The sequence below is a fragment of the Sebastes umbrosus genome, chromosome 3, assembly GCF_015220745.1.
Source record: "Sebastes umbrosus isolate fSebUmb1 chromosome 3, fSebUmb1.pri, whole genome shotgun sequence".
In the NCBI taxonomy this organism is placed as follows: Eukaryota; Metazoa; Chordata; class Actinopteri; order Perciformes; family Sebastidae; genus Sebastes; species Sebastes umbrosus.
The window spans coordinates 17,506,401-17,518,050 of record NC_051271.1 but is presented as its reverse complement, the minus strand read 5'-3'; the positions used below and the strand labels follow the sequence as shown (position 1 = coordinate 17,518,050).

General features: G+C 39.8%; 1 protein-coding gene across 1 annotated transcript; it reads right to left on the bottom strand.

Annotated features, from left to right (window-relative positions):
* Window positions 1–363: 363 nt before the first annotated feature.
* Window positions 364–11,087, bottom strand: txndc11 (thioredoxin domain containing 11). The gene is made up of 13 exons (XM_037764492.1): window positions 10,779–11,087; window positions 8,796–8,892; window positions 8,295–8,414; window positions 7,035–7,132; window positions 6,616–6,745; window positions 6,324–6,417; window positions 5,990–6,102; window positions 5,667–5,870; window positions 3,728–4,430; window positions 2,863–3,050; window positions 2,636–2,748; window positions 2,361–2,441; window positions 364–1,529 (listed from the first exon to the last, which is right to left on the bottom strand). Exons 1-13 carry the CDS (start codon window positions 10,901–10,903, stop codon window positions 1,001–1,003), a joined length of 2,595 nt encoding a protein of 864 aa, XP_037620420.1. The 5' UTR covers window positions 10,904–11,087; the 3' UTR covers window positions 364–1,000.
* Window positions 11,088–11,650: the final 563 nt, after the last annotated feature.

Genomic DNA, 11,650 nt, shown 5'->3' with positions numbered 1-11,650 from the left:
GTGTGGTTAACATAAGATTAAGAGAATTTAACCATATGTTCTACAATATAAAATACATCAATAAATACCCCACTCGTGAATTTTGAAACCTTTAATTGTCTTAAAAAAATGCAGTTGCTAACAAGTGGCTAAATGAGACTACAAAACGTCATCACGCTGACTCGTCCGGCATTACAGCCTCGTAGTGTATATTCGCGTTCATGCGACCGTGGTGTAGTTTGTCTATAGCCTAACGTTAGCTTTGGCAATTGCATTCACACTTCAAAAATCATAAAGGTGGTGTTCATTAGTGAAGATTATCTTGCTGAACAAAACGTGTAAGTATCATAAACATGTGTTTGCTACAGAGTTTATTTTCTGCAATAATCCAAAACCCAATGCAAAAATCCCATCGGCTTTTTGTCAAGGGAACCAGGGCGATGCTAACTTCCTGGTTGGCCTACAAAAATACGTCATCCCTGGAGCACTCTATTATTTGAACATCGCTTTTGTACGAGAATTGACGGTAATTCAGGGAAGGTAGAGAATTGGGCTGCAGGGTCTGTGTAGTACGTTTAACTGAGGTTAAGTCTTCAACAGAAATTACATTTTTGCAAGCACAGTTGGCACTGAATTCCCATATTAGTGTGTTCCTAAGAGTGGATAAGACCACTATCACGGTAGCACCTTGGAGTATTCTGACTCTAACAAACACTGCCGTTTCCCTCGCTACCTGCTATCCACCTTTATTTTAAGTGTTTCCTTCCTTCTGTCCTGACTTAGCAGCAGTCTTAGATTTTCTTCTGACAGATCATAGCTGTCATTTCATCCTCATTTTCCATGACAACATGATCAGGTCATGTTGCCTCTTGGGTTTTACATGACCTCCTCATTGAGGCTTCATTATGCCCTCTTGTTTCACCACATCTCAGGTCTACTTACAGTCCTCCTTCGTTTGGCGCTCTTTCCTCTCTCTTCTTCTTCCTCTGCGTCGCTCTCAGGACTCCCTGCAGACTTGTGGTCAGGAGGCCATATGGCTTCTTTTCTGTTCTGCCTCTTTTCTCTCCACCTCCACCTGCTCTTTAGCCTCTGTCCTGTCCTTAAGCGCCATCAGCAGCACCCTGAGCAGTGTGTTGTCATTCAGCAGGTTCTCAGAGGTGTCTGCCAGCTCCTCCAGCCGCCTCACCGCCTCCCCGAGCTGCCGGCTTTTCTCCCGGTGCTGCTCCTCTAAGCTTTGCCTTTCTCTCTGCAGCTCCGTGTTCTGGGCTTCTAAGCTGAGAGCGTCAAATGTCAGTCGCCGGTTGTCGCGCCACAGCTGCGCCAGCTGCTGGGACAGACGTTCGCGAGCGCGCCGCAGCGCTTCAACCTCTTGCTGGAGTGCCAGAAACTCTGCACGGAGGATGGCACTGAGTCCTGGATGCTCTGCCTCGCTAGAAGCTGCCGATGGTTTGTCTGCGTATTGTACAGAGCCAGAGTGCTGCAGGATGAAGTGGAGGAGGTTGGGTAGCGTGATGGGCAGGTCGTCAGGAAACTTCACACTGAAGTGTTTTCTTGAAGAGAAGCAGAAACAGGGAAGTGGTGGTGAAATACTATTTTTTAATGTGTATATTTTGTTTTTGTGAAGATAATAAAGTTAATCAATTAATTGAGTACACAGCATTGAGGCTGTTACTGTACCCACTCTGGAGTAGGGCTGCAGCAAACAATTATTTTCATAGTCAATTAAGCTGCTGATTACTTTCTCGATTAATTGATTAGTTGTTTGATCTATAAAATGTCAGAAAATGGTGCATAATGTCGATCAGTGTTTCCCAAAGCCCAAGATGACATCCTCAAATGTCTTGTTTTGTCCACAACTCAAAGATATTCAGTTTACCGTCATAGAGGAGTAAAGAAACCAGAAAATATTCACATTTAAGAAGCTGGAATCAGAGAATTTTGACCTTTTTTCTTAAAAATAACTCAAACCGATTAATCGATTACCAAAATAGTTGGCGATTAATTTAATAGTTGACAAATAATCTATTAATTGTCGCAGCTCTACTTAGGAGGTTACTGTACTTTGTGTTCTAGAGCTGCAACTAATGACTAGTCTATGAAATGTCACAAATCACAATTTCCTGAAGCCCAACGTGACATCTTCAAAATGTTTGTTTCATTCGACTAACAGTCTCAAAACCTGAAGATATTAAGTTTATTTTCACATAAGACAAAGAAAATATGCAAATCCTCACACGTGAAAAGTTACAGATATAAATTGATTATTTTTCTGTTTGACTTGTTGATCGTTTCAGCTCTAAAGAGCACTCTGGTTATTTCTAGCCAAATATCCACGTATGACTAGAAAATACAATCTCTAAATGTGTGTGTGTGTTTCTTACCTGTATTTGGGAAAGAGAAGAATAGAGGGAACGTGATCCACCATGAACTCCCACGGAAGATCATTACGGGCAACATTCACCCTACACAGAGAAAATGTGGTTATATTATTTTTAATTTTTCTTTAAAAGGTTAGACCACAAAACTAATGTTGAACTGTTTATGAAAGTTTCTTTTGCACTGAAGTTTAAACTATGATTCAACCAACAAAAAATCATATTAAAACACACAGTACTGCCATAATACCTGCATCAAGTCAAACACACACAATCTGTACCTGGCCACAGTGATGGTGCTGTTTCCCTGTAATAGTCTGGCCAGCTGGATGATGACGTGGTTGAGAACAGAGCAGAATCCACACCACTGAGTGTAGTAGAACAGCAGCACATCCTACAGGACAACACACACATTTATATTTTACTCCACAGCTCAAGTTCATGAACTCAATACCGAATCCTTCACATAAATGGATGTAGAGTGGATGAGGTGAGAGTCTTTTCTCACCTTTTGGAGGTCCATGACGGAGGGCAGGAAGGATGAAGTGGTCAGTTCTGTGATGAGGAGGCGTGGAGGTTTGTGCTGGTGTTGGTCTGGACGTTTGGTTTCCCCCTCCCATCCTTTCTTGTCTTCTTCTCCCACCAAGTGTCTCTGCAAGAGGCTGTACGGAGCACTGAAGTTCCTGATGAAGGCCTCTTTAACAAGATATAGAGACATACAGTGAAAACAGAGAATTACTATCAGGATCATATTCTAAACAACTTTTACCCAACTGACAGTGGATCCAGAAGCACATGCAGAATGGTTGAAATGTATTTGTCTCTGTTCATTACAAACATGAAAATGCAGATAACCAAGACATCATTATACATCCTGTAGGAGCCAAAAACAACATTTACAATTTTTACTGTGAAAAAGTCATCACATAGAACTTAAAAGGCTTCAACACCCTGTGTCCCATTCATTACATTACATATTGGTGGTGACTATTCCCTGAAAAACATCTGTACAGTAGTACAGTATGCAAAACATCATGAAACTCAGACATGAGCTGATCTGCTGATCTGCATAATATGCAAAAATGCTGTTTGCCTCAGATGTCTTTGTTTGATGATGTGTTGAATTTGCATTGAACACAGAATTGGTGAATCTAAACAGACATGGCAACTACAAACTAATCTGACTCATCTGGACTTAAAGCAGCAGTGGGTAGAAATGGAGCAAATATGATTAAAAAAAGTTATTTTTATAAAGCGGTCACTATATCCTGACAGAAGTGCATGAGACAGGTAATCTGAAACAAATCATGTGCCTCTGTGTCATCCGGTGCTCCTAACGGCATCTGCAAGATGAAATAGTGTCCTAGTCTTACCCAGAGACTCAGTCAGCGTGGCTGCTGGGCTGCGGTGGAGAACATAATGAACTTCGTCCTTCAGGTTCACAATAGCTGCAAATGACCCATCGCCTTGTGCTCCAGCCTCCTGGTGGGGAGAAACACTTCTGTTGCCTGTTGCCCCGAGCCTCACCGCCAGAGGCCAGTTCAGAGCAACATCCAGCACGTAAAACCTGAGCGTCTTGTTGGTCTGACACCGCAGCCCTGTGATGCCGTCTCCTCCCTGCCGAGGGGCAGAGGGTGGAGGGATGGAAGAAGGAGGAGGTATAAAGGGAGCTCTTTGCACATCTGGCTCCTCTTTGGCTTGTGATTCATTGAGTTGAGGTTCTACTTTTCTGCAGCAGGCACTGTATTGACTAAATGGGCTGTAGCTGCTCAGAAAATTGCTACAGCCCACTGAGGTCGCGGTTTTTATGGACACAGCAGGTAGTCGGTGTAGGCAGCAGTGTCGGAGATAGGACTGCAACACGTCTCCTCCCGGAGTCGTGGAGGAGAAAGAGCAGCGTACAGCGGAGCTGTTCAGGCTCGATGGTGACAAACTGAGGCACAACTCACACACACTTGTACTGGACTCTGGGAGAAGAACTGACTGGCAGCACAGCAAGTGAGAGGTAATACTTTTGTCCAGGCTGGAGTGGTTATTGTTGTAACAGGAATGATAACGCACAGCAATGTCTGCAACCTGAAAGACACAAGAAACAAAGTAATAATATATATATATATATATATATATGAAATGTAAGTAATACAAATGAACTGGTAGCCAGTGAGGGGAGGCTAAGATAAGGGTGATGTGGTTTAAGATCGGTTTAAGAGAGAACTTAAACATGAATAAATAGAGTTCCACTCGTGTAAATATGATGAAATAAAAGCACGGATACATTTCTGCAGGTCAGCAGAGGATTAAAATGATCTAATTTTGGATATGTTTTTTAAGTGGAGGAAGCAGGACAACCTTCTTGATGTGAGCATCAGAAACTGAGGTTACAGTCAAATAGGAATCCCAGATTTCTTAGGTCTAACATTTATTGACAGACTCCCAAAGTTAATACGGATGAGCTGAACAGAGTTGGGTGGATTGAATAACCAAATGTATTGTTGTTAAGCTGCTGCAAAGTTGTTGGACATAAAGCACTTAAACTCGTTGACGCATTGAATGAGAGTGACTGCTATTATCGCCAGGTGTTATTGGTGCATACAGCTGGGTGTATTCAGCATAAAGATTTAAGGCAAGTTCATTTGTACAGCACTTTCAACAACAAGGCAATTCAAAGTGCTTTACAAAAGACAGAAAGGCATTAAGAAAATATCTAAAAGAAACACAAGGCAATAGAAATAAAAAATATAAAGACAGAAATATTATATACATTTTAGAAAGAGTAAAACAAAATAAATAAGATGAAAATAAGCTAAAATACAATAACACAAATCACACTAGACCAAAAATTAAAGTGCAGCTGTGCAGTGCAAGAAATTAATAAATAGTCCCAAATGTAACTTAATAAAAGTCAGGAGAAGATCTCAGTTTTTCTGGGAGTTTGTTCCAGATATGTAGTGCATAAAAACTAAAATGAATATTATGTAAGATTAATGTTATATTTGTGAATGATGTCTGAAGGGAAAAGCATCTAAACAGTAAAAACAGTAATGGACCTAAAACGGAGCCCTGTGGCACACCACAAGTGAGATAGTCAGTAGAGGATGAAGCATTACTAAAAATAGATACCACCAATACACATAAATATCATTCTATGGTTGAGGTAGGATTGGAACCAGAGTAGAGCGGTATCAGAGAGACCTACCCATCTCGAGACAACTAAGCAAGATTCTCCATTGTATCAAATACACCACTGAGGTCAAGTACTAGAAGTAAGCTAATTTCCGTTCGCCGTCTGTGATTTTTTCCATCCCCGCTCACCTGCTGTAGTATGGGATTGGGTTTGGACCCGAGTGGATTGTGCGGCAGGAACAGCAGCAGTGCCGGACCTTTAGACAGCTCATGTTCCAGGAGACGGGACTTTGTTCCTGGAGGCTGCAGCCACTGGAGGACGGTCTCGCGGTGTTCAAACACCCAGCTACAGATGGCCTGTGATGTGAAGTTGCGTTCCCTTCGAGGGAAAATCTGACAGAAGAAAACACACAGCACAATGCCAGTGCAACGCTTTAGTATACATCCAACATGACAGTAAAATGTATCCAGCATTTAATTACATTTTCTAACCCAGTGTTTTATGGCCTTACCAAAGAGGAGTTAAATTTTCTCTTAAGATAAACTGTTTCATCTTCTTTTATTGAGATGGCCTCCGCCACCTGTTTGTTGGTCACAACCCCGAAACGTACAACACCACGGAAATCTGCAACAGAAAAACAGAGAGAGTCACGGCTGGAAACACAAACATTAACCACGTTTTACTGATCATTGCACATTTCCTATTTTTAACATACTCACTGCTATCTTTACTGTTACAAAGACCCAAGTTTCCCCAAACCTGGCCATTTCTAATTTCATTTTACATACTTGACATGATTACAAAGTTGAAACAACTGGCTTCAGTGCTGTCTGATCATGTCTTACCCCTCTTTAGAGCCTGCAGGGCAGAAGACAGATATGTGATGTACCCCGGCGGCTGAGGAGAGGAGTTAAATTGGAAGAAACCCACCACTCGAGGCTGGAAATACACAAGAGACAACCAATTAGAGTACATCATACGGAAATATAGCTTTACTCAAAGAAGAAGACACCTGTGTAAAGACACAGATAATTCAACAACAGTTAAACTTTTAGGTCTACTCTAGCATAACTCTTTAGACCAGGACACACAGTAAGGAATAAACTCTCCATCAGACGGCATGAATCCAAATAATACCTCGTGATAGGAGAGGAACTCTTCGAGTGTGGCTCTTGATGGGAGGTAAGTGAGCGGTGTGATGACTCTGAGGATAAAACTTTCCACATATGGAGCCACAAATGGACCCTTATACTCTATAGGCCCAAATCTGAAGCATAGAAACACAAAGACAAACAACATAATGGATCATTTGGGCGATCAACAACTTAATTGCAGTTACGTTGATCATAAAAACAATTATTTACACAGGAAATAAAACATTAACATTCAGGTGAAGATTTCACACAGGAAATGCCACCAACTAGAGTTCATTAAACCACAGCAATCCTTTCAACTGGAGCAAAAATGTAACCGTTTTGTCATATTTTTCACGCATCAATCATTCATTCTACCATTTCAGTTGAACAAAAATAACTTTGAATGGTTGAGCATCTTACCGTCTATAAAACAGATGGATGATCGGGTACTGATAGAAGCGGTTTTGCTTCCTACATTTCCCGTGATTCCACCAGCAGTTAACTGCCACAAACTGCACCTGTGTTTGTGTGTATAAGAGTGAGAGAAAAAGAAACACAGTTGAACAAGCAAAACTATTTCCAGACCACAGAGAGAGTACATCATGCGTGAGATCAGGCTTTATTCTGTCTCATCAACATCACAAATGAGCCCCACACATTCTAGTTAATAACTTCTTCACAGTGAATTTAGGGGTTGATTTAATTTTATTTTTCCATCAGATTTCTATAAAATCCACATTAACTGGGTAGCTCTTGGACACTGTTTGACAGTTTATTTAGATTAATACTCTAAGCTCTACGAATGCTTATTTTTCTTAGCACTTAATAGTAGGGGTGTAAGAAAATATCGATACACCAGTATCGCAATATTATGTTTTAACCTCTTAGAAATCTGACGGCCCCCCGGCAGACCCGGCCACTATTCTGTTTTTCGGAGGTTATAGCGGGCTCAGTTTTAAAGCTAGAAGTGAAGATACTGGCATCATATGAAACTAAAAAACCTAAAGAATCCATTGGTACCAACCATGTCATACTTGCAGGTCATGAAGGAGGCTAAATAACGCTCCAAACGTATGCTAAATTTTGCTGGGGAAAAACTGGCATGGCCATTTTCAAAGGGGTCCCTTGACCTCTGACCTCTAGATTTGTGAATGAAAATTGGTTTTATGGGTACCTACGGGTCTCCCCTTTACAGACATGCCCACTTTATGATAATCACATGCAGTTTGGGGCAAAAACCATGCAGTACAAATGTGTTATTTTCACCTATTCTAAAATGGTGTATTTGAATCCATCTGCATACTGGGGTCCCTAAACAGTCTTGAACTACATAAATTGGGTATCACAGTAAAGCTTTGACTCCTGTGGATGTGTAATGATGTTATTCCGCATAGTAGCCATTTCACATAGTAACTTTTTTTTAACTCAGATTTTATACATATTGTGTGTCTTTATACTGTGACAGTTTTCCTAAAATTAGATTTGAAAGAAATCTCAATATATCGCCTTGCTTACAGTATCGCAATATAGCTAAATAGCTAAAGTTACTCTTCATTGTAAGAATGTTACTACACCAACTAGCCTTAGTTTTCTGCTACCTTATCAGTGATCAACTAAGGTGGCTATTTGGTATACAAACATTCCTGCAGAGTGCTTGTTGTGTCCTCATGTATTCTGTACCTGTTTGGCCAGCTTCTTAGCCACCTGCTGCACTTCCTGCCGGGCAGCCATCGAGTGAGCACACCACGGCGCATAGAAGAAGATGAGAGATACCTCCGCCACACTCCTGAGACGCTCCACCTGGAGAGAAAATGTTAACGTTACAGACACGTATGGAGCGTGCTAGATTGCAAATCTGTTTGGGTTTTAAGTATGAATTAACACTTGTAGTTGAAGTGCTTTGAGAAAAAAATATGTGCCTCAAAGAAAGAAATCTGATGATTTAAGACAATGCCATAAGCAATCTGCACCAGTCACAGATGAAAACTACATAAGGAAACAATTAAGCGAGTTTCACGCACAAGAAAAATAATAAATTAAAGCTGTGTGCACTCTGTAGCCTCGTCACATTGTTCCTCTGTTATAGCCATCCTCAAACCCATTTATCATGCACATTTTACAATATCTAATAAGGAAAATAACATCTGACTCGTTTCAAAGTGTTTTGTCTGTGAATCTCACCTGGTCCAGCTGACCCAAGTAGAGGTCCACTACCGGGGCCTCGGCAGAGAAGAACCGCACCGGAGGCCGAGCTGCTGCCACCACATTCTTAGCACGGCTAGACACAGAAAAGATTTCAGTGTAAATCAGAAATTACGATTTTTTTTTTTATTTAACCTTTATTTAACCAGGTAGTACTCATTGAGATTAAGAATCTCTTTTGCAAGAGACCTGGCCAAGACAGCAGCATTTAAACATGACACCAAAACTACTACACCCTTTCCACTGTTTTGGCACAGCTGGAGCAAAACAGCCACAGTCACAGACAAAAGAGGCAGGACGTGCCCGAGATCATTTGTCTACAATTTGCTTCAAATTTCCATCTCCACATCTGATAAGATAACATAAGTGTGTTATTTTTGCTTGTTCTTAAATGGTGTATTTCTGGTGTGCTCTTTATACTATGACAGTTTTCTAAAATACGATTTTTTATTTTTGAAATTGCAAGTACTGCTTTATATATATATATATATATCGCAATATATTGAATTAACAAGGAAATATAGCAAATCCTTTGATTTGAAGAGCTGGAACTAGATTGTTTGATTAATAAAGCCAAGTGATTGATAATTGATCAAAATACTCAATCAATTGACTGATTTTTACAGCTCTACATATTTCTATTTAAATAATATCTTGAATGGAGTATTTTTACAATAATATTGCTACTTTTACTCAATTAAAACATTATAATACTTCTTCCAACACATATATAATCCCGGATAAGAAGCAGGATATATCTGAGATCTTTGATTAATACAATTATTGATCGGTTGATCAGAATACTCAATTAATCGACCAATTGTTTTAGATCTACAGATTAAGCTGAAAATACTTTTGAACTTTCTACTTAAATGGAGTACTTTTACTTGTAATTAAGTATTTTTACAATAATATTGCTACTTTTACTCAATTAAAACATCACAATACTTCTTCCAACACAACCTGATAAGAAGCAGGATGTATCTGACATCATTTGTTAGCATATTTGCTTAATGTTTCAGCTGAAACCTCCACAGCCGGGTTCACTGGGGCATAAATGTGTGTTGTTTACTACAGAGTTGTGATAGTTACAATGTTGTCTTTGGAGTCATTTTCAATCTCCACATCTGATAAGATAACATAAGTGTATCATTTTTGCTTATTCTAAAATGGTGTATTTCTGGTGTGTTCTTTATACTATGACAGTTTTCTAAAATAAGATTTTTTTTTTTTTTTTTTAAATTGCAAGTATAATAAGTAGTAAATATAGCAAATCCTCTGATTTGAGGAGCTGGAACTAGAGAACATTGGTATTATTGTTTGATTAATAAAGCCAAGTGATTGATTATTGATCAAAATACTCAATTAATTGACCAATTGTTTCAGCTCTACATATATCTTTACTTACTTACTCTATTTTTACTTGTAATGGAGTTTTTTTTTTACAAATAATATTGCTACTTTAACTCAATTAAAACATTATAATACTTCTTCCACCACAACCAGATAAGAAGCAGGATGTATCTGACATCATTTGTTAGCATATTTGCTTCAAGTTTCAGCTGAAACCTCCACAGCCAGGTTCACTGGGGCATAAATTGTTTACTACAGAGTTATGATAGTTACAATGTTGTCTTTGGAGTCATTTACAAATACAGACGCATAAAAAGCCTTCTTACATTAAGAAGCTGGCTAACTCTTGGTTAGTGGGCTGTCTGGTTTAAACGGGTCAAAGCATTAGTTAATTAATCCTCTTGTCCTACAGTACACGTCAGTGTCAGATCAGCTGCACAACATCATAATTAAACCCTGATTAGTTCACAAGTAGACACATCATAATTAAGAATAGCTAATTAACGATTTACTGAAGCTACAGCAACATTTACCTCAGCAAAGCCATGTTAGCAGCCTGCTCACACACAGAAACACACTACTGTAATGTGAACAGCTGCTCTTGTTTACCTGCATGTGAACTTCACGGCCAGTACGAGCAGGACGCCGAGCACGATAGTCCCGCAGAGTAGCCCCGGTCTCCGGGCCATCAGAAACAGCACCTGCCGGAGAGACTGCCGCACCCGGCGCAGCATTACAGGCGGTCGGCTCTCCGTCCCATTTATACGGCGCGGCCGCTGCTCTACGCCTCCATTAGCCTACCGGGGGGCGGAGAGGAGAGAGGAGGAGAGGAGGACTGGTTCTACCGGGGGGACGGAGCTAACCTGGATTGGACATCGGTGCTGCTGGTGTGTCTGGTGTTCAAACACGGTCAGACCAACCTTTCTTACACACGTAGACTTCTCACTTCCGCAACAATGACGTAAGGGAGAGACCGTAAAGTGCTGTTGAGATGTTGAAAAGCAGCGCTGGGACGTTTAACAACCGTCGTAAAAACAAAACAAAAAAAAGTTGGTGACGTCAAAAGGGGGTATTAAATTGGTCTGAATCATTATCACATGTCAATTTCAACAATTATTGTGTTTGTAGTTATTTTTTTCGTATTGAGTCTTTAGCTGCTCTTTTGAGACAGTCCCTACGTTGTTATGGCGACAGCCGTTGCTGCCTTGACGACCGTTGAACACTAGAGGGCGGACGTTCAACAGGTTTTCATCAATCAAACTCATAGAGGTTAGTACGCTTTAAAACCTACCCCTCAATATCACCGTGGTTTTATTTATATATATATATATACAGATATATATCTGTATATATATATATATACAGATATATACATATAGAAAAAAATATATTTATTTATTTATATAGAAAAATATATATATATATAAATATTAAAATATATATATATATATATATATATTTTTATATATATATTATTATTT

Coding starts and splice junctions, on each gene's coding strand:
- txndc11 (XM_037764492.1), bottom strand. CDS start 10,903: ATGCTGCGCCGGGTGCGGCAGTCTCTCCGGCAGGTGCTGTTTCTGATG. Junction 6,746..7,034: donor ATCCATCTGTTTTATAGACG/GTAAGATGCTCA, acceptor TCTATGCTTCAG/ATTTGGGCCTATAGAGTATA. Junction 2,749..2,862: donor CCGTCATGGACCTCCAAAAG/GTGAGAAAAGAC, acceptor GTTGTCCTGTAG/GATGTGCTGCTGTTCTACTA.